A 27,615-nucleotide genomic window follows, 5' to 3' on the forward strand; every position below is an offset into this window, starting at 1 on the left:
ACACAGTGAACTGTGCTAGTCATTGTGTTAGTTCTTTAGATTGAATTAGTTCTTTAGATTCAGTTGGACCACATGAGGCTTTTTCAATACCTGCTATGTGTTAGGGTTCAGCAAAGAAGTTACTGAGTTACTACAGATAGTGGAAATCACCGCCTATGTGGTGACATCTTTTGCTGCCATCTCCCTTTTCTAGTTTAGGATTAGGACTCTCATTCGTTCCTTATATATTATATATTACATATTATATATTATGTATTATGTATTATATATTATATATTATATTATTATATATATTATATATATTTAGTATTTACTATCCTCTGAAACATGCTTTTAAAGCAAAGCTAGAATGCAGTGTCTCAAATCATTGACTGATTTAAAAAAAAATTAAAAATCTAAATTACCATTTAGAGATCTAAAATATCTCATTTTCATCTTAATAATTTCATAAAAATAGGATGTCTCAAAGTGGTAATTAAGAGTCAAAAAGAGACTAACTTCTTTGAATAACCAATTTTTCTCTCTAAGCTGGCTGTGGATGCTCATCTGTACAATCTGTGGGAAGTGTTTTGGCTCAAGTGGAGCCCTGCTGTCTGTGCAGTTACACTTAAGTTTTCTTCCCTAAATATTTTCCATTTAGGCTGGGTTTGAATTTTTGCCAGGCTTTTTCAGTTTCTCACAAACATCAGTGTCATTCTCTGCATCATCATGTACTTGATCCAATACACAATTTTTGATAGAAAGAAGAAATCCAAATGCAACACTTCAGAAAGTTGTTCCATTATTTTTTCTTAAACATTACTTTAGGAAAAAAGTTTAGACTTTGGTAAGTATTTGCATTGTAAGCAGAAGTGATAATTGCTATAAACAAAGCTTCTGCTTGACTTCAGTTTGATTCTAATTTTATGAAGAAACTGCACTGGCAGAAGTTTTGGGAAGGTTCAGCTAACTTTTTCAATGTTTTAAAAATATTTAGTGGAAAAAATCTAAAGGACACACTGAAAAAGGACTCCACAAAATCCAAATTACTTGTCCTTATGTTACGATGCTGCTGAGAATAAGCAGTAGAAACAATCATCCCTTATAGTGCAGATTGTTGTGTGAGTAGYGAATTTTTCCTTCTAAAATGATGCATGTTGAATTAGTCCTACAGAAGCACTGAGTAAGTTTAAAATCCTGCTGTGCATCCCTCGTSTCTGCTGTATTGCTTCTTGTATAATCAAAACCTCACTTGTAGAAGCATCTTTCAAAAAGCCAAAAAAAATCTGCAATTTGTTCATTGCATTATGAGGGAAGCCAGGAGCCAGAGAAAGGGGAAAAGAGGTTTTTTTAAACCCTCAGGACCATCTGTGATTGTTTAGCTTAACCACATCTAATTATCCTTCAACTTCAAATGGCCAATTTTTTGAGTAAGAAGCTCTGCTAATTTCAAATGATAGGAAGACTACATGGTGCCCAGTACACTCCTGTGATAAAGCGCTGCAAAAATTAMATAAATTCCTACAAATATCCAAGTAACATTTATAGGAGCATTACAGAGAAAAGTCTTGCAAGTCAGTCTCTACAGAACCATGATGGATTTTTTTTTAATGCTCTTCCATTTTTCCCCTAAGTTTTTCCAAGCTTGTCTGGTTTTTATTTGGGTGAAAAGTAAGCTGGGAATTGAAGCCAAGTGATTTAAGCTTTCTATGTTGCAAAGCTATCCAAAGACAAAACAACGAGAACCCCAGAAAACCCTCCACTGTATACCAGAAAAACTATATTAATGTTTCTGTAAAATGGAGAAAAAAAAGTGAAAAGAACTAAAATTCAATTTCTATTTGCAAAATTACATTCCACAAAAAATCCTGGTGGTGAYATAAATATGTACTATTTCTAAAATAAATTTCCCCATCATTCCTTGAGAYGCCTCAAGGAATGTGTTGAATGAGYTGCAGAACTGTTGTACTCATTACAGTGTATTGAAGAATTGGAGAATCCTCCTTATTTATCTGCTTCTGGAACATCTTCATATGTTGGAAGAGATGAGAAGTTCAGTACCCTGAGTAGTACAGCAGCAAAATATATTGGACAGGTATGTGGGAACAAGTGAAACAACTCCTAACTCTGTCTTCATATTTTGCACTGTATAAAGTGCCACTRTATTTCCATCTGTGCATTGATCCAAACTTCCTTCAAATGCTTTTGTGGTGAATTCTCACCATCTGTGTATTTTAACCAGGGTCTGTCTTCTTCTTTGAAGGTCAGAAGAGCATGGAAAACGCTGCTCCTTAACCATGGCCAAAATGATCCATGCTGAGAACACTGATCCTGGGAGAGGAAAGAACATTTTAAGACAACAGAAGGGTATCTTCATACTGCTGCCTATGAACTTAGTTTGTTGTGAATGTTGATGACGTAAAGTGATCCTGATTCTGACCAATGACAGCTGAAGACTAGAAATGAAACATGTGCGTGGTTTGTAAAAGTGACATTCTGGTGTGTGGGATTGGTTATGTCAGAGGATATTAGAGAATTATGAACCCATTGATTCTTTGTTTCCTAGTTCAGTTTTTGGGTTAATTTCTTTCTTGATATTTTACTTGTACGAATAAATTCCTGCCATTAACAGAGGGCAGACTGCACACACTCCAGTGTTTATCAACTGACAACTCTGTTTAACTTTCTGCATGTCTACTACCTGGAAGGTGAAGAGAATTTATCAAGACTTCTTAAATCTGAGGATAGTCAGCATCTCTGGTCCCGYTTGCCTGGATAGTACCCGTGTGCCTTTTAAGCCACTTTTCTTCATTGTTTCCAGAATTTCATCTGTAATGCAAATTGCAGTGTTTACAAATGAGTTAGRAATTGGTTATAAAAGACACTTCTAAGGTATCTGTCAGCTGTAAAACAAAGATAATAACTCTGTCCTCTTACTCTTTCAGACAGGAATTTTTATGGAAAATAATCCCCCACCAAGAACAACTAAAGCTGACAATTTACAAACTGAAGTTCAGTGTTTTGATATTAATAGCAAAGAAGGATTCTGAAGGAAGCTAAACTGTAGGAATAAGTGAAATTTKTATCATCCTCTCACAAAAGCTGCCTAATAAATCAGTTGTGAAGAATMATCTTGACATGATCACTTGTAGCCATTAAGCATTAGATCAGAAGGAACAAGTCCAAATCTTTTCCCTACACCTGTGAAATGAAAGACATCACATTTCCAACTAAGCCTTTGAGGTTAACAACACCATTCTCTTCCATGAGAAAGAACTGGCCTGGCTTTATTAACTAGTTCAGACTTAATTCACGTTTCAGACTTGGAACTGAACTCTTCAGAGCTGCTGGAGTCCTACACACTTTCGTTTTCCAAACTAACTTAGGGAGTTCCTAGTTTTGATCGATTTGCTTGTATTTGTGGTCTGCATTTGTGATCAACATTTTCAATTATGAATCTGGTTTGTCACATTTAAATGTTCAAGGATAGTGATCACCTGGATTATTTTCTTTAATTGTGACCAAGTAGAATAATCCTCCCGGTGAAAGCAGGTCTGGTACCAATGGGAAAACTCTATCCATTACTTCTCTGCCCTGTTTGCCACCAGCCCAGGATGCCTCTATTCCACGGCTTTTCACCTAGGAAGAAGGAAAGCAAAGATTGTCATAACACAGAATGATAGAATTGTCACAACAGTTGACAACAGCAATACCATTTTTACTGTGTATTTCCAGTTTTTCCTACCTCTTCAGAAGGTGTTACCACATATGGCGGGTTAAACAGCAGTAGATCAACCTTCCCATTTAATCTTGGAGACAATCCTTTGACCTGTAAACGAAGTTGGTGATTCTTTTGTGTGGGRTTTCTTTTTGGAAACATGAAGAATGCAAATATTTTGTAAAAATACAGTTACATAGTACAGTTGTTCATCCATTTTGAATCCCATTTATTGTGGTCTATTATACATTATAAACATATATATATTCAGGGTTAAAGAGGTGAGAAAATTAGCTTTTCTCCATATCAAATTCTGTAAGAAACTAAAGGTAACAGTAGACACAAGTTCTAATTAAATCAGAAAAAGTTGAGACCCAAAACTGCATAACTTTAGACAAAGGGTCATGATAATGTCAGGCCACTACAGATCTTCTTGTCCAGCATTTTCCAAACCATATCTACAGATTTTTTTTAAATATTTGAATGAATTTTTAGAGCTTAATTTTGAATTTCAGATCTTGGGTAGTTTGCTGGGGTTTTTTTAACCTTTGGCAGGGGGTGATGTCCAGAGGTMCCTTCCAACCCTAATTATTGTGTGATTCCATGATGTCCAATAAGTATCAAAATTTACACAAATCATAAAGGACATACTATTGAAACATCTCTCTTACCAAGTCAGTAATGACAGGCTGCAGGTGAACATTGTTAAGCAGAGCTGTCTCCTGGGTACAGTAAGCTGCCATGGGGTTGATATCTGTACATCTAAAAGGGAAATATTACAAAGCATAAGTTACAGGCTACTGTACCTGGAAATTTAACCCTATGAGCCACAAGCTAATTATAGAATCACAGAGTATTCTAAGTTAAAAGGGACCCACAAGGRTTCAACAGCGAACACATGTGTAGGCTTAGCAATTTGAGAAATGGAAAAATGGATTTCTAGTCACAGCACCACTTGTTAAAGAACCTGAAGTAAATAATTSAGGCTGCACCATAATCTCATAAATGCTCAACACGCTCTCTTTTTTTTGCTGTATCTATAGATTGAGCTTCTCAGTGAATAGTTCTTAAAATGTGAAAATGASAAATACATATGAGAGGGCTAAGCATCCTTTATTATTACATGCAACAGTTTAGGTGCTGTTATACTTACATGTACACTGCACTCGGTCCAAGGATGGAGGAAGCCAGAAATGCTGAAACCACACCAGATCCAGATCCTATYTCAAGGCAGATCTCGACTCTAAATAGAACACTCCCGATGACTTTTGWTTGTAACATACCAGAGCACGGCAACAGAGACAGAATTAGTCACGACAGCGTTATAAACCATGCTGTCCTCCTAAACATGTTGAAGTACAGAATCATGKTATATCCTGAGCTGGAAGGGATCATGGACCAACTCCTGGCCCATCACGGGACACCCCAACAATTCCACGCTGTGCTTGCGCGTCGTCCAAAGACTCCTTGAGCTCTCAGGTTGATGCTGTGCCCATTCCCCGGGGAGCCTTTTCCACTGTCCGACCACCCTCTGGATGAAGAACCTTTTGCTGACATCCAGCCTAACCCTGACACATCTCCAGGCCATTCCCTCAGATCACGGAGAGCGGGATCAGCGCCGGCCCCTCCGCTGCCTCTCATGAGGAAGCTGCAGCTCCCGTTGAAGTCTCCCCTCGGTCTCCTCCAGGCTGAACAAGCCAAGTGCCCTCAGCCCCTCCTCGCACGGTTTCCCCTGCGGGCCCTTCCCCACCTCCGCAGCCCCTCTGATGTTTGAACACCCCAGCGGCAGCAATGCCCTCTCAGCTCGCCCGTCCCCGGTTCCCTGCCCGGCCTGGCCTCACCGAGCCTCCCGCAGGCTGCTGGCGTCCCGCTCCAGCGCATCGAGCAGCAGGAAGGTGTCCTCGGCCGGCTCGTACACGTCCCCAAAGGGCCCCCGCGGGCCCAGGTGCTCGTAGCGCGGTGTGGGCAGCGCCATCGCGGCCCGCCCGGGGCTGCATCCGGGGGAAGGGGCGGGACAAGGCCAGCGACGGGCAGGGATGGATGAGCTGCTCCTCCCCAGCCTCCCTCGGTGACGCTCAGATGCGCTCGCCCCGCAGTTGGGGCGGGTTTGGTGCCATCTGATGGCATTGGTGCAATATGAAACACCCTCAGAGTGCCGGTGTGCACAGCGATCCCGCCGCGGGTGCGAGGGCTGGTCAGGGAGGCAGGGCGCTGCTGCTCCTGCTCGGTAATTTCGGTGTTGTGTTTCTATCATGAGAACGGCCACGGGGAGTCAGCACAAACCCAAAGGAAAGAGGTGCTGAGGAAGTTTCYGAAACGCGCGGGGGAAACCCTTAAGCTGATAACTCAAAGAAAGCTCTGTTTTCCCGTATGTTTCCGTGATTYTTAGACAGCAACACCTGACAGCATCTTCATGTAACAGCCCTGTGAACTTCAGAGTCACAGAATCACGGAATGGTTTGGGTTGAAAGGGACTTGTAAGATCATCGAGTTTCCCCATTCCATGAGCAGGGACACCTTCCACTGTCCCAAGCTGCTCCAAGCCCCAATGTCCAGCCTGGCCCTGGACACTGCCTCCCCACCCTCACAGGGAAGGATTTCTTCATAGTATCTGATCTAAACCCACTCTTCCATTTGGAAGCCATTCCCCCTTGTTCTGTCATTCCAGGCCTTTGTAAACTGTCTGTCTCCATGTTCCTTGTAGATTCCATCAGATACTGGAAGGTGCAATTAAATCATCCTGAAGGTTTTTTCAGGCTGAACAATCCCAATTCTTCCAGCCTTTCCTCATAGGCTCCATCCCTCTGCTCTCCCAGTGCCTCCTCTGGACTCTCTCCAGCAGTTCCAGGTCCTTCCTGTGCTGGGACCCCAGAGCTGGAGGCTGCACTCTAATAAAAATAAGGCTTTGCAAAACTAAGATTTGAGGGAAAAAATCAGGGCACAGATTGGGTTAATAATTTTCTCTACACAATGAAACCCAAAGAAATTCTGACTAAAAGCAGAAAAAAGAAGTGAGCAGAATTCCCATTAAATGTCTATGTTGGATTATTAATAYACTGAAGACTCAAATTCTGAGTGAGATGACTGTCTACGTCAATGAAGGAAAAAGGTGGTGTTAACAAAGTCAGTGCATTCAGATATCCAGAGATTAATATTCACTGTTCCAGAGATGAGGTTTTATCTCAAGAAGCATTTTTGTCTTGTCATGGAAATGAATCCACCAAGCTTTATTGTCAAACAGGTTTCTTGCTCCACTCTAAAAAAACAATTCTTGAAACTCAAAAGATAGAAAACTTGTTTCCAGAATAAATTTATTCATGGAGCTGATCTTGTACTAATCATGCCTGATAATTTAAAATATTACTTTCTCTTCAGGAGACAATACCTCGTTTTTAGCTCAAAGGGAAACCAAGCTCCTTCCTTTCATCCTTCATTCCCAAARATTTGCTGATGTGCCAGAGAACCAAGTACTTGTAAAACATATTAAGCTTGCATAGAATTCCATTCCTTTGGCCAAATGAAGTCATGTTAAGAGACAGAATTTTGCACTGTGCCCATATTAGGAAAATTACTCTTTGGATATATTTTTTTAATCTCTCCAGGTGGTCAAGCTTTGGAGTGCAGTAGGAGAAATGACTTCACTTTCTTCAGCTGTACTGGCTATTATTTTTGGCTGTTTCATTCTTCATGAAATCTGGTTAATTATTATTGGGGTTTTTTTTAATACTTCTAAGTCCTTGTAGGTGAATTTTATAAAACATTTATTTTTACTGCTTATATAACTACCTACCTAAAATGTTTTTCTTGGTAGAAAACGGTACTGTTTTTGCCAAAACAGATTCTATTTCAATTTTGGGAAATTGTTGGAAAGCTGATATTCCCGTTTTTCAGCGGTGCCTGTGCCATGTTATTAAACTGGGCTTTATGGAAATGAAAAATTGATCTTGACARGAATCATAACCATTTGTTTACACTAAGCTGTAGGGCTTCATCCCATTTGGAATTCAGTGCCATGCCTCTCATACAGCAGTCCTTAACTCATGATTTCTTCGCAGCCCTGAGAGGCTCCCACTGTAAAATTCTCAAAATTTCACAGATGCATCTGACCCTCCTTGTCCTGGAAGAGACCTTAGGCCTGTGCTGGACCTGTGAATTCTCCTGTTTTGCTGCATTTGGGGAAGTGGAGCCACCACGATAACTGCAAAGACAGAACTGCTAAGAGAGGGCTGGAAGAAACCTCATCTTATAATTTCTTTCTTCAACTGAGCAAGTATCCTCCTAAAAGTAAATAGTTTGGGTGGTTTTTTTTTATTTTTATCAGTATTTCTAATTAAAAGATAATGTAAACTTCAGTGCTCTCATAATTAGAAACCTTGTAATTTCTGGCCTAAATGCAGAGGTGGTAAGTTTTATACATGCTTACTCTTCTGGCAAGTGTTAAACTTAAGGGATTTTCTTCAAAGTTTTTCTTGGTGGATTTGTAGACCAAGAAAAGTTCTCCTTACCCCTTGTCCTGCTTGACTAAGTAAGACATGCTCTTAAAAGTTTCCTGTCATAAGACATTATTTTCATTTCTCTTACAACATTTCTAGACTTTGCTCATATGGATTCAAGTCTGATTTCACCCAGAATATGACTGGTACAAAATATTACAGGTAATGCMTTACTGATGCTTTGATGAATTTACATGCTTCATGGTGGCATTCCTTTGCAGAAATGTTTTTTACCATTTTGTGATCAGCCTGTTTTCCTAAGTTTTCCTCAATAATTTCCAAATAACTGACCATAAAGTGAGAATTCAATAACTTTTTATTTGGTTTAAATTTTTCCCTTTTTTTTCATGCTTATTGTCACATTCTGGTCTTTTTGTTTTAAAGTGACATCTCCTGATTTGATGTTATCATCACAGTGATGCCAAGGATCCTGATAAAAACACCAAACAAAATCAGCCCCAGGACTGATATTTCAGGGAATCACCAGCACCTGTCACTATTCCTTTTCAGTATGGTATATGACTTATTTATATTCAGTTTCTTGTTCACCTAATGGTCCTGCTGCCAATTTCAGCTCAGTTCATACTTTTCCACATAACATCACTTCTCAAGCTGCATGAGATTTTAAGCAGATTAWTTTTTTGTGTTTAAAAATGAAGACAGACACTGAAGTAATGTGGCCAGATGTACTGCCTCTGCCACATGGCCAGAATCATCACTCTTCTGTTGTTTTTAATTGTTACCCCTGCCCARTGGTACAGAGGTCCTGCTGCTTTCCTTCTTGTCTTCTTGAACACATCTGCAAACTGTTCTAATATTTAATAACTTTAGTAGAAATAYAGAATAATAAAATGGCCCGGGTTAGAAGGGAATTTAAAGATTGTCTCATTTCACCCCCTGCTATGGGCAGTGACACCTTCCAATAGTCTAGGTTACTCCAAGCCCCATCCAACCTGGCCTTGAACACTTCAAATTGGTAATAATTCTTATTTTACGTTATATATTCTAGCCTCTGAAACATAGCGTTTTTACTGATTAGCCTTTTGTCCTATTTCTTTTTGACACTATCCCATGCTTGAGATGGTTATTTAACCAATTAGGTTTGAAAGCTAYCCCTGCTCTCATTCATTCTCTTACTTCTGTCTTTAACCACAATCCAATATTTTCATCCCCTTCTGATCTTGGCGTGCTTCAATAACTTGTTCATCACTAAACTAAGAYCAAAATAATATTTTCTTTTTGCTGCTTTTCTGCCTATTGAGTGAAGAACTAYTGCTGCTGTTGATGTGAAAACCACTGGGATGTTACTAATTTCTAGTTTTTGGATAATTAACCACTTTTTTTGACCAAGTGTCACATTTCCCAATTACTCTTTCTAATCATACACCTTGAGTTCCCTAACCATACCAAAAGCCAAACCTTGGGGTTTATACTCCAATAAAACTCCCCCTTCTCCATGGATACTGTCAGATGAAGTTTTGTCTTGGGTTGGTTTTGTGCCAATTCTTTTCTGTATTCCTTTTCTGTTGGCGTGTATGCCCAAAAGGTGCCTGCGCCTTTAACCCCAACCCAGAAGAAGGGGTAGGGGCGGCTGGGAAGGCGTCGCGGGCAGTTTAAAAGCCGGTGCTGCCACRCAGCCCGGGCTTTTGGCGATCGGCTTTTGCTTTGGCCATCCAGCTCTGCACCATGGAAGTACTTGCTCAGTGTGTGCAGTGGAGTTACTGCATTGCAGTTTTGGCTAGCTCGGGTTTGTTCACTTCGGCAGCTTTTCCTGGACAGGCCCCCTCTGCGGCTCCTGTGATTCTGCTTCTGGAGCAATTCGGTGACCAACGGGGAGAAGCTGCGCGGCTCCATCTCATCTGGGATTCCAGAAGAAGCCAAGCCGGCAACAGAAACACACACCGAGCCCTCTGTTCCATCCACAGTGAAGAAAGGACTATAATCCAGGTTTTTATGCCACTGTTACGGGAACAGCCACGTGGGCTTCTCTTTTTGTTTCTTTTCCCGGGGACAGGAGCCACCATCTTTTCTCCACACCACCACTGGTGAGCGGCTCTGTGGAGGAGGGGACTGCCTGTGTTCCTGAGTGTTAAATATCTAACAGTTACTTTTATCTGTGTCCTGTGGGCACTGTGTTTTGTTAATAAACTACTTTCTTTATCTCTTCACTTTTGCCCCAACGTCTATTTTCATATTGGTGGGGGAAAAAAAAAAAATCATCAAAGTTTTTCACTTCAGAGGAAACATTCACTCTGCAAAATTTTTTATCTGAAAATATTGTCTCAAACCGAGACAGGTTTTGCACACTGTTCTTCAGTATTTCTAAGGTGAATAGCTGAGATCTCTTTTCACTTCCTTGCTTTCCTCCTGACTGATGAAAATTCTTGCCCATTACATCATGACTTTGCTGCAATACATCATGGCAGGGCTGTGGAATGTCTAGACCTGCTAAGGAATGGTCCATATTAGCGGGCAGGAATACTGGATGCTTGTTTACAACCTTTCCTGACAAGATCCCAGAGTGCATGTTAAGCTTTAAAAACCAATTGCCAGCTCTTGAAGGAATTATTTCATCACTCCAACGCTGAAATGCAGCTGCCTTAGGGGAGAAGCAGGGAATTTTTAATAGTGCACAAAAGTATGTCAGCACATCAGAAGAGAAAGTGAATAATGCCATAATCAACTGAACAGAAAGGGAATGTTTAGTGAGTAGTCATATACAGTTGTTTTAACTGGATATAGGCCAAAATCTGGGAAAAATATTGCTGCTAATGGCAAAACTGGAGTTGGGTATTTTAGGTCATCAATGACCAGGTCCTTTGGTTTTCATTTGCATCTTAAACTGTGGCACCTGAAGCAGCAGGGTCATAGTGGGRCTTTCTCTTATAACTGGGTTACCAACATTTCCTCCTTTAGTGGGCAGGAATGATGAAAAGTTTCACCAGTAACTCACAAGAAATTAAGTTYTGTACAGGCCTGTAAAGAGAAGCAGCATCACCATAGTCAGTTATTTAAATTAGTCAGAGAAAATAGTAAATAACACCAATCTTGTGTTAGCACAGGCATCTGAGTAGGTTTAAATGCACCAGACCAGGTCCGTATCTGTTTTAATTTGTAATTTAATTGACTTAATCAGAGTTGTAGGTACTCTAATGTTCATAAACAGAAGACAGAAAACTAGAAAGAACAATTACAATTATCCTTATATATTTCAGAATAAATTTATTTTCATTAGAAAATAAATCAGCATGAGGAAAATCATGGAAAATCTGTTTGACAAATGCAGGGCATATAACCATTGGCATACCTTAGGTTAAAAGAAGAGAAAGTAAAACTGGAAATATTGTTGTACTATTATATATATTGATGTTGATACAAGCATACATAGGGCAATAAATGAAAAATGGTACTTTATATATGTGATGTATGTTACCTGATTATATATATATGTCTATTTTTTATATCTTTTTTTCTGCATACTGGTTTTATAAAGCTCATAAATAGGTGATGGAAAGTTGTTGAATCTAGCAAAAGACTCAGACTTTCTGGAGGATGTTTTTCATGGGAGTTAAGAGAAGAGTAAGAATAAAGTGCGATTAAAGCTTTTAAAATAGTGAATGTTGAAAACTACATCGTATGAAAGGAAGAAATTGAAACAATGAGTGARTTCTCAGGAACTCATAAAATTAAAGACAAGGAAGGTTTTCCCTGTCTGTATTTCCCTCTATGTATTTTAGTATGAAAACCKAATAAAGTCATATTAAAAAGGGGTTTCACTTCAAAACAACCTTGAAATGTATTTCATAGTGACATTCATTGTTCATACATTGTTCAGTCAAAAACAGAATAGCAAAATTTGGCCCATGATGTGGGATTTTATGGCAGTGCAAGGCAGTCAGGACCGAACTGCCACCAACATARGCTGAGTGCAAGGGACTGGAAGGCCGTGTTTTCTATGGCTTTCCATAACTTTATATCAAGACTTTAATTACTTTTCTTAGTTTTTTTTCTTTTTTTTAAAGAAAAAGTAAAAGAAAAAGACACCAAAAAAGCATGACTGAAAGAAGAAACTGAATATATTGTGGGAAGGAACCTGAAGCATATTCCTGGCTGAGTTAGCCTGATCTACAATCAGAATGTAAGATTTGTGAAATTTTTTTTCAATCTTGTAACATTTTCATTGGACTACATCCAAACTGGGTCTTTGTCCAGCAACAACAATCTCCTGAAGTTGTCTGTTTTTCACACACACGCCTGTTAATATATTTTAAAGGAAATATTAAAAATACGTTACAAGTAGAGACATAACATATGCCAGGAAGAATAAATGAGGTGATTTAGAATGAAAACCTTCAAGGTGCCTGGTTGGTGAGCTATGCTCTAAAGCATTGCAAGTTGACCTCAGCTGGATTCAGGAAAATTGCTGTGATGGATCCTTGTCACTCCTACTCTCTCACTTTGGTCTCTTAGTGGGGGGCTCAAGCTTGCAAGAAATGTTGGGAAATATTTTGTGATGTGGTGGTGAGTTGAGACAAAGCTCTGGAGAGCTACATCTTCTGCATGTAAACTTGGAGGGCTGAAGGCAAAGATTTTGTTCCCTTCAGCAGTAAACTCCCACCTGGGAGCAAAGAGGCACTTAAACTGCAAAGGTGGAGAAGTTGAGGRGCAACTCACAGGGGACAAATTTCCTAAAAGGAAGAAAGAATGCTCAAACAAGGAAAACAAGAAGAAATGCTATTTGCTTTGGAAAGATCTAAACATTTCTTGTATTGTGTGAGATGAATTGCATTTTTTTTCCCTTTCGCTTAATCTGAAAATGTTTTCATCAGCTGTCACCTATATCAATGGTATTTTGGAATATGCCAGAAGATTTGGGAGATATTTGAGCTCCTTGGCACCTTTGGTGCCTAAACACAAGGACTGCCAGCATCTAGGAGGYCTTTTGGGACTTATTTCAGGAAAGGGAAAAGGGAGCACTAAGTTAGAGTACTGCTTCTAAAGGGAGTAAATACTCCCTAAACTGAAAATATTCCTTAGTTATCTATAATATCCTCACTTAGCAAAACAATAGCTTTTTGAAACATCACTTTGAAATGTAATACCCTGAGCAGATGTTCAGTCAAACAAATATTTTGAGGGAGATGTAAGTAAGCTCTAGGAGTTAAAATTTGGGAGAGGAATAGAAACTTGTAAATAGATACACAAATAAGGTCACCATTTAATAGGTCCACAGCAATGGAAGAAAAATGTTATAAATCCTTTCTGATAGTAWATGTTAAAGAAAGCAAAACCAATGAATCACTGGAAGATGGCCTGGTGGTCTGATTAGTTCATATAATTCTCCCAAGGAAAATTAATTTTTTTTAAAACATGCTATAYGTTACCATGAAACCTATCAAAAACAAATTCATACAGCCATGCTTTTTTTCATTGTCATCTTAAAATAACAATATTGACCTTGGCATGAAGTAATTTCTTGAGATTAATGACTAGCTTGGGTTAATGATCCTTGGCTGTGCTGTTGTGTGCTGACCTTCATCTCCTCCCAGTGAGGCATTAATACTCAGGAAATTTACTGCATCTTGATTGTTATTGCTCACACATGTCCAAGCCTCTGAAGCTGGGGCAAACATGTAAGTTGTGCTTTGCATCAAGAACTCCTACAGTAAAATCCAGAGCAAGAACAGCTTTGAAACTTAGAAAAAAATCAGAAAAGCAAATCATCTGATTTTGATCAAAGAATTAGTAACAGCCTTCACTGTGCACTGCTTCCTCTGTGTGAGTCTTGGAGCAATTATTGAAGAGTATTACAGAATACAAAAAATGTAGCCCTTGGCATTGACTATCAGGTTTAGGCATTTCTGAAACTGCTATCAACTTTGAATTTAAATGCCAAATACAATATTTTGCCTTGATGTAATTCTTCCAAGTACCATCCATCCTCCATTCCCTGGAAATGGTGCAAATCAGAACAATGCTGTTATGAAGGTATGAAATGAGTGGGAAGGTTTTGGCTCATCAAGACTTTTTCACTACCCGCGGGTCACATAATTAATTCTTGCACTTAGCTACAGCTTGCAGAGGGAGATGATGAAGCAGAGAGTTTGCCTAAGACCTTAAAAAAAGTCATATGTCGAGTTATAATTGGAAGATGAGGGTTTTCTGGTTAATACTGATTGCAGTGTTCATTCCTGAAGAGTATTTTAATTCTCTGTACTAAGGATTTGATGTTTATGCACCTGATGGTGGTGTACAAACCTGAGTTACCTTTTCTAGCACCAAGAATTTCATAAGAGCTCCAGATACAGAAACAAATAATAAGAAAAATAAGTGGTATGGTACTCCTTCCTACAATTGTTTGAACTGGCAGTTCTGGGGGGGAAAAAAAAAGAAGTTACACAAACCCCATGGCTGAAATCAGACATAAATACTTCACTAGATCAGAAGTCTTACTGTTACATTTGGATCTAACAAAACTTATTTTTTCTTCTGAAAATTAACAAACATGAACAAAGCAGTTTGAGTAGAAAGATATCCTAAAATACTTTAGCCACGTCTGTTAATGTATGTAGAATTTATTTAAGCAAAACCACTTTTCCTTGCAAATTAATGGCTTTAAAGGCCTTGGCAGAGCCATCCTCTTTTTGTGACTTTCTCATTCCAGTTCTTTACCAGCCTAGGCTCTGAACTGCCTCCCAGCTGAGGGAAATTTTATGAAAGGCTTGGAAGTTCTGTATTTTAACCAGCTGTGCAGATAACCATTGAAAAATGCCAGCAATTTATTTGCCCCATAAACAATTCATCCCAATGTCTTCCCAGCATCCACACGTCTGCCAGTCTGAGAGGCAAAATACCTGAGGAGCAGAAATAAAATACCTCCAAAATGTTTTGTTCCAAGGCAATTTCGGACTCTGGGCAGATGTGGATAGAGCAAGAGAAGAAGTGGCTTTCCCTAGAGAATAAAAACCATCAAAATTTAGTTACTTTGTAAGGACTGCTGTAATGGCAAAAGCATTTTTTAATGACAATAAGAAGAGTTATCTTCCCACAGTATATATAACTTTGTAAACCCTCCATTGGAACTATTTGCATGTAACATGAGCTGCATCCAAAAATCCAGTAAAGTCTTTACAAAGTGAACATTTKAGAGATAGTTTCCCCTACTACATTTTCATAACACAAACAATTTGACTTTTCTCTAGTTCTAAGAGGATTTTACTGAGACAACATTAGATGTCCTTAAAGATATCCATGATACAGGCTCCAGAGTTTTCTAGAGAGTCTATTACATGTCTGTACTTAAAATTAGAAAGGACTTTTCAAAATGCCYGTCCCTAAGAGCTTTTATTCCAGTTCAAGCCTGTGACTCCTTCTTTCTACCAAAGAAATAGGGTTACTCCTTGCAGYGTGTCCTGCAGTGAAAGATTCTTGTCATGGCTGCCACTTTGGGCWCCTGATGGTTTAACACCAGCTGGAAATTCAGCTCCAAAAAGATGCTGCCCTTCCTCCCTGYGCCCTTCAGTTAGAGAGGGACAGAGATTGAGGGTTGAGATTATTCACCCAAAGCGAACAGCACCGGGGTGAGAAATGCACAGTAACAGCAGCCACCTGTTTGAATAGATTGAGATTAAACCCAATCACACCTGATTCACACCGTGTGTGCCAGAACAACAGGAAAACAATCACTCCTTCTCCTCCATTCCACATCACATTTATCGCATAAAAACCATCCATTTCTTCACTCAGGACGATTCTTTCAAAGGGTTTCTTTTTCTCTCTAGTCCTGCCAGCATTCCTTTCACATGAGGAAATTTGAACAGATTTAAGCCCTTGTTCAGAGCACAGTTTGCAGTACAAACATGCTGCAGTTATCAACTCACAATGCCCAAACACACGGGGACAAAAACAGACTGAGATCCCACCATGTAATTTTAGAAGGTGGTAAAGAAAATAAGATTTATAAAAGCAGATCACTGTTTTGTGATCTAATAATGAAAAGTGGTAAAACTAGTGGTCTATAGGATTTAAGCTATATACTCAATAATTAAAAAGTTCAAAACAAATACAATTTTACAATATAAAATACAATTTACCTCCCACTCTTTTGCTTCATCTGCTGGGATTCCACAGCTTAGCTTTATAATATAGCCAAGGAGACAAGAATTATTATTGAAATTCCACCTGCTCCCACTGGTATGTACCCAAAACTGATGCCAAGTCTCGCATGATGTCAAAATGAATCCACTCACACAAGAACAGAATTAGCCTGACTACAAGAATTTGATGTTATCCAGACACGCTTAGAAAAGGGAGAAAAGCTAAACTGGGCTGAATTTTGATCAGGKAAAATATGCAAAAATGAGGTGCTAAGATTTCTGCTGAGTATTCATCTCAGCAAACTTATTTTGTCAGCCTACTCTTGTAGAGTGAGACACTGTTAGGCAAGGCATGACAGCAGTGTACACACATCTTGCATCCCAGTTGAACAGTGTGATAAATTCCAAGCACTTCTGCACATGGTTAAAGTGCAAATTCATGGATCAGCTCCTGCAAGCTTTATCCTCTGAGGGGACAGAATAAACCCACAGTCATGTAGTTGTATTTGCAGTGCCAGTCCCAAGAGGGTCTCCTAAGAGAACAAAAATCTCTATTTGTTTGCATGTGGCCATTGATATTAGCTTTTAAGCTGTTTGAGTTTTTGTGGAGGCTGTTTTCTGCATAGCATGCCTGAAATAGGAACTGTTTGGAACGGACTACTGGGTGAGCTTTTTGAGATTGTTTAGATGTATCCTTAAAAGAAAAAAAAAAAAAAAAAAAAAAAAAAAAAAAAAAAAAAAAGAGAGAGAGACTAAGCTATCTACAAATAAACTGACAGAGAAGGAGATCTGAAATGGAGTAGTATTTTATTAGGAACTGTTTGGACAATGCTCTCAGGCACAGGGTGGGATTGTTGCAGTGTCCTGTGCAGGGTCAGGAGCTGCACTCGACAGTCCTTGTGGRTCCCTTCCAGCTCAGCTTATTATGTGATTGTATGACTCCATGAAATCAGTGTCTTTAAAAGTATTACTTCCTCCTAGTAGTTCAGGGTGTTAGGCCCTTCTAAACTCTGGAATCCTTTCCCTTCAGTTTCGGCTCAGTAATGTCCAGCAACTCCCCCCAGTCCCCTACAGAAAGGTGCTCAGGCTTTGCAGATTTAGCAAGTCTGACATCCCTGGAAGGTGAAAGCAGCCTGCCCCTGGAAAATGCCACACTGTGTGGGTGAGGGGATGCTTACGGGACAATTGTAGGGGCAAAGTAGGTGCCCTACTGGGTTTTTTGGGGGGGAAACTGCTTTGTGTATGTGAAAGATCTTGCAGAGGAAATATCAAGAACTGAGGTAGAAATACACCAAGATGAAACTGAAAGGAGTTATGAGGTCAAGCAGAAAAACCTGAACAGATTTTGAAGAGGGTATGACCYTTTTTTTTATCTCATCACAATAATTTGGTGATTGAGGGAACAGCAAGGKTGTCAACCATTAGCACAAGAACCCACAGTACACTGTTTTTTTTTTTTTGGTGGCAATGGTTCCATTAGTTGTATTAGTGGAAATCACCATAATTTAGTGGATGATTTCTGTGSCCTATTTTTCTTCATTCAATTGCTGAGTGATCCTTTTAGTGGCCATAATGTTTATTAGGGTCAGAGCTTCTTTCTGGTGTCATATTGYAACTGGATTGATTAGTGTAATTGTCAACATGAAACCATGAATGGGTATTTTTCCCCTGAAAGAGACATTTAAGTCAGGATACTCAATATTAATTGGACAGGTTGATCAAGAGGACAAAAGACCAAAACAAAAAAAAAAAGGGAAAAAAAGGATGGAAAAGTTCCAGTATTCCCTGGCAGATAAATCTGTAATGACTAACTGTATCTGATGGTTGTAGTAGCATTTTGTTAAACAATGTTTATAGTTCTGTAGTGTTTAATTTGGCAGAACACTCTTGTTCCTTGAGAACGTGGGATTCAAATGCCTGAGCATTGGAAACACACTGTAATTAAAATTGCTGCTTTATTAATGGGTAGTTTGTGAGCTATGTGATCCTCCACTCCAGCAAAATTGGAAGTAGTCCCAACGCTTCTGTCTGAACTGAAATAAAACCTAGAAATTCAACATACGTGCAAGGGAAAAGCAGGGAAAGCATCTGTATGGGTCAGAGAGCATAAGCATGGAAATATTTGAGATTTTGAAGCTCAAAGAATAGTTTCAAAAACACAAGTAGTCTGAAATCTGCATAATTTCCTTTGCYGGGCTATAGATGAGATCACCCTTTAAAAATTTTTAGCAGGGCACTGATGGGTTCAGAGGGAGCTGTGTTRAGCTTTAGCATTCCTAACACAGTGCCACAGCGCAGGCAGTAGAAGGTGCTCTTGTACCAGCAAACAGTGATGCTTGATTTGACCGGAGAGAGCTCAGAATCCTCCTGCCCCTCATGCAGCCCGAGTTCCAAAAGCCGTGGAGCCAAAGGATTGCACAACCTGATTGTTTTTAATCAAGCGAGGCYCGCTTTAGCCACATTGAAGTGTACAGACAGAGAATTCCTTCACAATGTGGGGACTTACCCCATTGCTTTTCTCACTTTCTTCAGTCCTCTATCCACAGCACCTGGTTTACCCCACACCCCTGGAAGTTCTGGCAGTTTTGTACTGATGGTACAATATATTTCTTTATTTAAACACAGTAGAAAAGTTAATTTCTACCAGCTATGGTTTTCCTATCTATCCCTGAGGATAGGTGAGTGTGAAACAACTTTTACTGCTTCACAGTGTCAGATATTTGGAAATTTATGCCTGCAGTCTTCAGGAAAAGGAGCTCAGCTTTTCCCTGAGCAGCTGTTAATGGTAAATGGGAGAAAACAATTTTTCATTTGTTTTAACTTCCTGTCTGTTTTTATCTTATACCTACAAGAGAATTGGCACTTTCCAAGCCCTTTCAAATGCCCAGGTAAAACAGAGCATGAAATTGTGAAAAAGGTCTTGTGACTGGACAGTTGTTGATGATTTCTGGTTCCTGTTGTTGGGACATGGATCTCAGCACTCACAGAATGAGGTCTGTGGAAGGGAAACAGATAAGTAACACATGTTAACTTAACTGGAACATTTGAAAAAATGTTAACATTTCTCTTTGGACATTAATGGATGGATTTCAATTCGTCCCTTCAAGACTTAAAACAACTTACAGCTGTTACTTGCTGGAGGAAGGCATATTTTAATCCTTACTATGCCCTGGAAATTACTGTGAGTTTTCACACCATAGTATCAGTAAAGCAATACTACCAACATTATGCTCTAAATAAGTCCCTTCTAWGGATTTTCATAGTTCATGATGATTCCCTGTCTGAAGAAAGTACAGTGCCTTTTTGTTAGGCTTGAATCTGCCACAATTATCTCATTATGTCTGTTAGAAAATACTGCTAARTACAATTTTATGGGCTTAGGAGGTAGTGAAATGACCCTGATGATTAAGACTAAGGTGTATCAGTTTGGGTGACTACRTTTCTATTTCTTTCCATGTCCCAAATGTGATTCTTTATTTACAGCCCACTCCAGTTGTGCTTATTAGTGATGACTGAAAAGCTGTGCCAACAAGTTTTCCATTAAAAAAAAAGTTTAAACAAAAAGAATRGAAGAAAATGTAGAATTACATGATTACATGTGTCTTTGGTTGTTTCTGAAGCAAAGTTTGGTGCATTGCAAGGCACRGAATTCCGGATTCAACAGATATTTTCATAAATGAACTGTCCTGWTCTTTTGTACAATATATAAAGATTATCCCTTTTAAATAGTTTTGGCCTTTAAGCTGGCACAGTAACCCACACATCTTCAAACTGTACTACCAGAGATCCTGATGTTTTCTTTGGCAAACCATTTGAACAGAGAAAATGTRATGGGTAAAAATGATGAATTCACCCAGAGAATTATTCCTGTGTCCTAAAAGACACTAGTTCCAAGTTTAGTCACTGTACTGATTTCTAGTAGTTGAAGTTACCATAGAATTGSAGATGGTTTGGGTTGGAAAAGACCATAAAAATCATCTYGTYCCAACTGCCCTGCCRTGGGCAGGGATGCCTTCAACTAGATTATGTTGATGCTTAAAGTAGCACAAATTTATGGAAATGATGAGCTGCCCTGAGATAGGACCAGTAGGGACCAGTGTGGCTCTACACTCTCAGCAGTTTCCATTTGCTTTTCCCATGTGTATCCCTCTCACAATTCACTCCTTAAATGGCTCTGACATTCCCCCAGCCACCTCCCTCCCCACAGCCCATCGGAGGACCGAGCGTCACCAAGGGAAAGGAGCCAGGGTGAGTTTTTTCTTAGACAGATTTTTGGCAAATGGGCAGTGAGTCGAGAGCATAAATGTTATGAAGGGCAGTTGCCAAGTTGCAAGGCATTTTCCTTTTCCTCATCTTCTTGCTCTTCTCAGCTCTGTCTGATACTGAGATTTGGGTGCAGCTACTTGGTGATGCTGCATTCCCTAGAGCCACATCGCTCTGTCACCTTTGCCATCTGACCTGGGTCTTGTGCTTACAGCATCCTCCTCCTATTTCTGGAAAATTCCTTTCCATCATCCAGGTGTCTGGGTAACCAGAGTGRTTCTGGTGCATCCTGTCCCAGCAGCAGACAGAGGAGTTTCAGGACATTCTTTGGCCTTTGTGAGCCACACACATTGTTTTTTATGAGCAGACATAACTGCACCGATCAGAGACAGACAGGAGTCAGGAGATCACAAGCATTGTGCAAACCCCATGCACATTTRTGTCATGGATCCTGATATCCAGCACTTTCGACCTCATATTCCACTTCTTTATGAACATCACCTGCCAGCTATGTTCCACCAGGCAATGTTTTTACAGTGGAACCTCTGAGGCAATGATGACACCATTAAGATGTCTCAAAAATTGCATCTTCTCATCTGGAAGCTCTAGATTTGTGCTTGATGTCTCTCAGAAATGCAGGTTTGCTGTCTCCCCTTTCTGTTTTCCAAACCTTACTTTAAAATGAGCAGAGCAGGAGGAAGTTTATTTTGTGCTGGGTCTGGGTATGTCCAGTTCAGCACTTCGTTATTAGTTAGCTGATTTCACAGAACGCTGCATGTGGCRTGCAGCAAGTGATTGCAAAATGAATAATAAATTAATCCATAAAAAATGTGAAGCTTTGGCCCACAGAGGATTTCCAAACAAAAGCCTTGGATGTTGAATGTTATTTTGATTTTTAGCACCTGTGAGCAATRCAGATTTATTTCTACACCATGTTCCTGGTCTGAAAATTTATTTTGCTCGTATTACAATCAGGCTTATTTGGGGTTGAAGGTTTAACTTCTGGTTAAGCTTCCAGATGCAATTATTGTTTTAAGAAGGGTGGTTGTACCTGTTCCAGTGATGCTCTGCTGCTTCAGCAGATTTTTAATTCTCATGCTTGCATTCATTTTGCAGTTTATCTTGGCCATGCAGGAAACATTCTTCACGAATCTCTTGAAATCCCAGCAGCCTTCACCTTTACAGGGCTTTTACATGAATTCTTATAGGAAAGAATTTTTGGCAGGCTGTTAGAAGTCTGATAATTTTATTTCTGATCTGGACATTGGGGTTGTGCAAGTGTGCCGTGAGAGGCTCTTCCTTACTTTTCTATTCCTCTTTACTCAGTTGGCTCAGTGAACTTGCAGTAATTACAACATATGACATCTGAATTTAGGACTCCCATGGTACTCAATAGAGAGCGAATTGATGTCACTASAATAATACAGTCGATTTTTTTGCTTGCAATATATTGAAATATGCTTTTTATTTTAATATATTTTTGTTCTCCTCTTGCATTCAACTATTCCCAGCAATTACAGGAGAACATTGTAAATTCTCTTCTGATTTATGGAGCTTGAAATAATTTTCTCCAGTGGAACTTATCCTGCTGGTTGTATGGTCAGCATATGTTAAACACTTACTCTRCAAAAGCACTGCTAAGCTCATTAAAGTCAGGAGAAAACCTCCAAGAATTCAAAAGAAGCTAAAGTAACAATCTTAGTTTAAAATACATTGAGGGTTCTGTATTTGTTTCTGTCKCTGTTTTAAAATAAGTAACTTAAAAATATCTGCAGGTGGATGAGAGGCTGGACATGCCCTGGCTGTGTGATCTGGGTGCCCAGAACCCCATTCTATGATTCAATTTTAATTACTGCATTTATTTGAAGTATGCACTTTCCTCTCCATGACTGGGCATTCCTTTATTTTTTAACAGAAGAGTTTATTTTATTTCCTTCMATTTTATTTTAAAATGCCATTCTCATTTGTTAACAGTTGATTGCTTACCTTGGAAAACAAGCTTCAAAAAAAATTCAAAGCAAATATTTTTGTGCAACTCTTTAGAGTKATGATACCAGCAGAGTGAGTGACCTGTAGTCTTTAATTAATAGACACAATTTGCTATTTATTGACTTATGGATTTAGTTGGTGGTGCTGTAAGAATTCCAGTGACTGAAGATTTAWATTCCTACAAAAATATGTTGCCAAGTTGTCCTGCCTCAAATCTGCAAGAAGAATGTTTTTGTTTATTCAGCCTTTAAAGTGCTTCATCCACATATTTGTAAGTAGAGCTGATCTGGGYTTTTGCTGAGGGAAAAGGTTCTCTTCAGACCTTTGATCAGGGCCAAACCACAAAATCCTCTGTGCAGATGGAGGTACAGGAGGCAAACTGCATTCTCCTGAAGCAAGGAGAGAACAYTGATGCTGTTTGTTTCAGGTGGAGTGGATATGTAAGGAGGAGAGCTGGCCTTCTGAGGGGTTCATCCCCATGGTGGAGGGATTGTGCTGGAGTGTRCACTTCAGTAAAAAAAGGTGAAAACTCAGAAGCCCACATTGTTGATTGCATTGAACATGAAGTTCTTTGATTTGTTTTCCAACCTGAAAAAGCCCCAGAAGTTGTTCTGTGGAAATTTCAGCAAAATTGTAGCAACGTGTTCCTACCTGCATCCCCTCTAACAGGAGCCAAGGAAGCAAAGGAGTCAGCTTGTGGTGCTTGGGCAGATGGGCAGAGTGGCACTGCTGGTGCCACRTCCCTTTCACCCAGGCACTAATGGGGGCTTCAGCATCAGTGGCTCTGGTTTGTGCCTCCTTTACTTGCTAATTTCTGCAGTCCCACATGCACACCCAGTTCTTTGGAGTGACTTTCCTTCTAATATTTCACCCCTGCTCTTCCCTTTCTACTTCATCCCTTGCCCTTTGTTTTGTCACCCTAGCAAGACAAGGGATTGACAACCCCCCCCTGAAGAGCAGATCATAAAATCACAGCAGAATTTGCGCAGAATAGGATTTTCCAACATAAAGTGTTCTGTCTTCTGGGAAAGACTGTACTTGCATTTGTGTTTTTCAGTTATTCCTTTTCMTGTCTTTGGAGAGCTGGCTGCTCTTCTCATAATTCCAACAGTGTTTTTCTCTCTGTTTCTGCCTGCACACTGCACTGCTTTCTCTGCAGTGCTGTGATCTCTCGTCACTGTGATGAGGTGGAGTGGGACACTTCATAAAAAAGGACAAAGTTGTGTTGAATTTTCTTGGCTTGGCTTGGTTGCAGAATTGATGAGTGAAACAAATTTGAAACCAGGATATATCTAGATGGGCTTAGAGTTTAGCAACAGCTGAACAGGCAGGAATTTCTGCAGGGATACAAGTTTATATTGCATTGTTCTTATGAAAAGGGCAGAAAGTCCAAATGAACTAAACAAGCTGCCTAAAGCATTTACTGTTATTTATTAAAAAACCTGAGACATCAAGTTGCAAAATTAAGCACCTGATTTAGGAAGTGCCAGTCATAAGATTTTCTGGCCAATCTCAATACCTCTGAATTATGATTTTGTGCTGCAAGAACTCTGCCCCACATCTCATTTGCAGTGCTTGAAAGACTGGCAAGTTCTATATTTCACTTGTATGTGCAAAAGAAGAGGATTTGGTTTTGAAAATCAGGTGTTGCCATCTCAAAGCGGTTGATTAAAACTCTGCAGATGCAGTGTCTCAGACCTTGCTTGCAGTTTATTAAATGTCTCCTGCTGAAGAGAGAAGTTCTTGCCCATCCCAACTGAGTGGCTTTGCCTTGTGTTACACAGAGGAACCCTCAACAAACTCATATTAACCATGTGCAAAAGCCTTTTTGCTGAACTGGGGCCCTAAAAAATGATGTCTATGGAATTCCAGGATGGGTCAGGCTRGGAGGKACCACAGTGGGTCACTGGTGCCACCTCCCTGCTCCAGCAGGGCCATCCCAGGGCTCAGGGCACAGGGCTGTGTCCATGTGGCTCTGGAATATCCCCAGGGAGGGGACTCCAGCMCCTCTCTGGTCTCTGTTCAGGGCTTGGTCAGAATACAATGAAGAAGTTCTGCCTCCTGTGCAGGGGGAACTCCCTGGGCTCAGTCCCTGCCTGTCCCTCAGGTGCCATCACTGGGCCACCAGAACAGACAGGGATACCCAGGGACAGCCRGGRATACYCAGGGACAGCCAGGRATACTCAGGGACAGCCAGGGACAGCCACAGCTGAGGGTCCCTGTGAGAGCAGCATCCCCGCTGCCATCGCACGGCTGCTTCGGAGCAAGCTGTGACATTGGATGAGCCCTGGATCCTCCAYATCCAGGAACATCCYGAGCCCTCCTGAGTTGGTTCTGAGTAGTTTGTCCAAGCTGAAATCCTGATCTCTCATGGCTGGAGCAGATCAGTAACGTTCTGCACTGGTTTACTGGCGCCTCCTCCAATTTGGAACCGTGCCCAGCTGTATCAAGTCCCCAGAACTTTTTGTTCAAACTGGCTGGGGTTTTGCCTTTTTTAACCATTAATCACTAAATTGTGCAAAGTGGAGAGTGGGAGACAGGGCATTGTATAGTCCCAGACATAATAAATAGTTTACCAAGGATATTACATGAAGTCACATGTAGAATTCTTTAGTTATTTATCTTTACTACGCACCAGCTGAGAGCAGGCTGGAGTAATTTGCTGACAAGATTTGTGTGCCATCAGGAAAATATTTTATAAAGTTACCACAATAGTCCAGATATCATATTAAGAATAATAGTGACAGCACTAACATGGTACCTGAAGAGCCCCTTCCAGTCAGAGGATGCTTTTAGATGCACAGATGGAAAAGATAACAAATCTGCCTCATCAGGAAAAATTCGAAAGCCAATTAAAATATTTCTCCTTTGCAAAGACTGTGATTTGGCAGCTGATTTTATAAATGTTCTTTAACTCAAACAAAACTGTTTTCCATTAAAGAACCCTTATTCTTTTACTCTTCAGTTGCGTAAGACAAGCCTGAGACAGACATTTTATTGCTGAAGTCTGTTTAAATTTATCTTATGACTAATTGGSCTTTGATTAAAGTATAATAAAACATTAAGTGTCTGTAGGCTGAGTCCAAAAACTACTTTTCCTTTTTTGCAAAAGATGATTTTTGAGTGTGTATGACTCAATATTTCAGTGCTCTTTAGTCTAAGGAACTCCTGGTACCGTAAGTACTTGCAAATGGTACTTACAACTTGTGGTTACTCGTAGTTTGTAGCAATTTGTGGTTACTTGMAGAAGAAAACCTCCACATAATTTACCCAATTGCTGTGCTATCTTTATAAAAAATTGCCATGGTTTGATTAGCTTGTAAAAACCAGCAAATCTTTACGCTCAGGGTGGGAGCTTCATGTCTCCAAGACTGAAGAATTTGAAATGTCTCTTGYTCTGAGCATCTGCCATAAAATCCCGACTAAGCCCCTAATTCAAYGTTTATTACCATTTATAGTCTGCCTGCAGTTGCCATAAGATGGAGAGAATCTATTCTGGTTTCCTACTGTTTTCATAAAGAAAAAAAAGGGATGTAAATAATATGAATAAATATTTATTTCTTCCACTCCTCCCCTGCCCTCACTGACATAAAACTGAAGTGTTCCTAATGGAGGAATTGGCCTCAGGGTCAATGCAGCATTTGGGATAATACTTGTCCTCTCTTTCTATTATTTTTGCATCTTTTATTAACACACTGGTTTATTTTTCTTACTCATGGAACTGATGCTGTGCCAGTAGTAAGACTATACATGGCCCATTCAAATGCAGTTTTCTACCTCTGCCCACTGCCGGTATCCATCTTCAATTGGGGTTTTTCAGATGTGCTGCTGTCCTAAAAGCTCAGCCATGCACAAGAAAATCTCTGGCCTGAAGCTTGCAACTGTGAGAGTACGAATTTATTCCCTTGCATTGAAGGAGCAATAAAAAAACTTTAGATGCACAATCAGAATTTTTATTCCTCTTTTCTCTAGGGTTTTTTTTATTTTTTTTTTTTTTTTAACCAGGAGGAAAAGAAAACACAAAATACATGCTGAAAGGCCTTCTACATTACTGAGCTCATACCCTGAACAATCAATATATGGCATGATATAGCTTCATGTCTATGTAAAATCAGCTTTTATGGCATTTTGTTGAGTCCACAAGACATATTTGTCCATCTTTCAGTTCTGCAGTCTTCTGATCTTGAAAATCAAGCTGCATTCTCCTTGACTTCTTCTTGTCACGATAACTTCTCACCAGCCAAACCATGTCTTGTCTTGTATTTATGCAAGCAYACATTCTTCAGATTCTGGTTCTGGTTAATCTTTTTCATTCCTTGTCTTCCAGAGGCTGTCTGGAGAGACAGGATTATGGCCTTGGATTTGGAACATGTTGATATGTGATACAGAACAGAAAACCATTAACTCTTGATGCAGAGCAGTAGGACATATGGAGACATAATGCAGAGCAGAACTCATTGTGCCCTAATGGATGTGGCTCTGCAGAACTCACAAGGGGCAGAAATAAGAATAAAGATCTGCTTCAGGAAGAAAAAARTGTTGTGACCCTTAATACCAGCAGAAATACATGAATTTTGCAGATCTACTTGCCAGATTCTGCAGCTTCTCCTTGAGGGACATAATTTTTCCTTAGTGTCGCAAACAGCGTGGTCTGTCAGGAAAATGGGGTGTGGGATATGTTGAATGTTACCTCACTGACTGTCCCCTACAGTTTGCAGCCCCACAAAAATGTGACATCATCCTACTCCTCGTTGCTCACCATCTGAAACCTCTGGATATAACCATTTTTGTAGGCTTGGTTAATTGCTGGAGTTACCCYTTGAAGGTGAGGAGTCCAGAGCAGTGTGAAGCCTGTGCTGTGTACTGAGRTATCACTGTGCAACAAAAATCCAATCTCCCTTTTCCCTGCTTTGCAACCTGATTTTTCTGCTGTCCATATGTATATGGACAGATCTCAGGCCTTTCAGGATTAATAAGAAAAGAGAAAAAAAGAGAGAAGAAAAAAAGAGCATTAATTCCACATAACTCCATCAGTAAAAAATAGCAAATAATGTCTAAAGAATAACATTTCACGGAA

The 27,615-nt window shown here is 39.8% G+C and overlaps 1 protein-coding gene across 1 annotated transcript; it reads right to left on the bottom strand.

Moving 5' to 3' along the window:
• Nucleotides 1-337: 337 nt before the first annotated feature.
• On the bottom strand, nucleotides 338-5,951 carry N6AMT1 (N-6 adenine-specific DNA methyltransferase 1). The gene is made up of 7 exons (XM_057375185.1): nucleotides 5,539-5,951; nucleotides 4,851-4,940; nucleotides 4,369-4,459; nucleotides 3,725-3,808; nucleotides 3,477-3,618; nucleotides 2,681-2,808; nucleotides 338-2,310 (listed from the first exon to the last, which is right to left on the bottom strand). Exons 1-6 carry the CDS (start codon nucleotides 5,949-5,951, stop codon nucleotides 2,702-2,704), a joined length of 927 nt encoding a protein of 308 aa, XP_057231168.1. The 3' UTR covers nucleotides 338-2,310; nucleotides 2,681-2,701.
• Between the last annotated feature and the right edge of the window lie 21,664 nt (nucleotides 5,952-27,615).

The sequence above is a fragment of the Malurus melanocephalus genome, unplaced genomic scaffold (assembly GCF_030028575.1).
Source record: "Malurus melanocephalus ecotype Western Australia unplaced genomic scaffold, MMel_1.1 scaffold_242, whole genome shotgun sequence".
Taxonomy (NCBI): Eukaryota; Metazoa; Chordata; class Aves; order Passeriformes; family Maluridae; genus Malurus; species Malurus melanocephalus.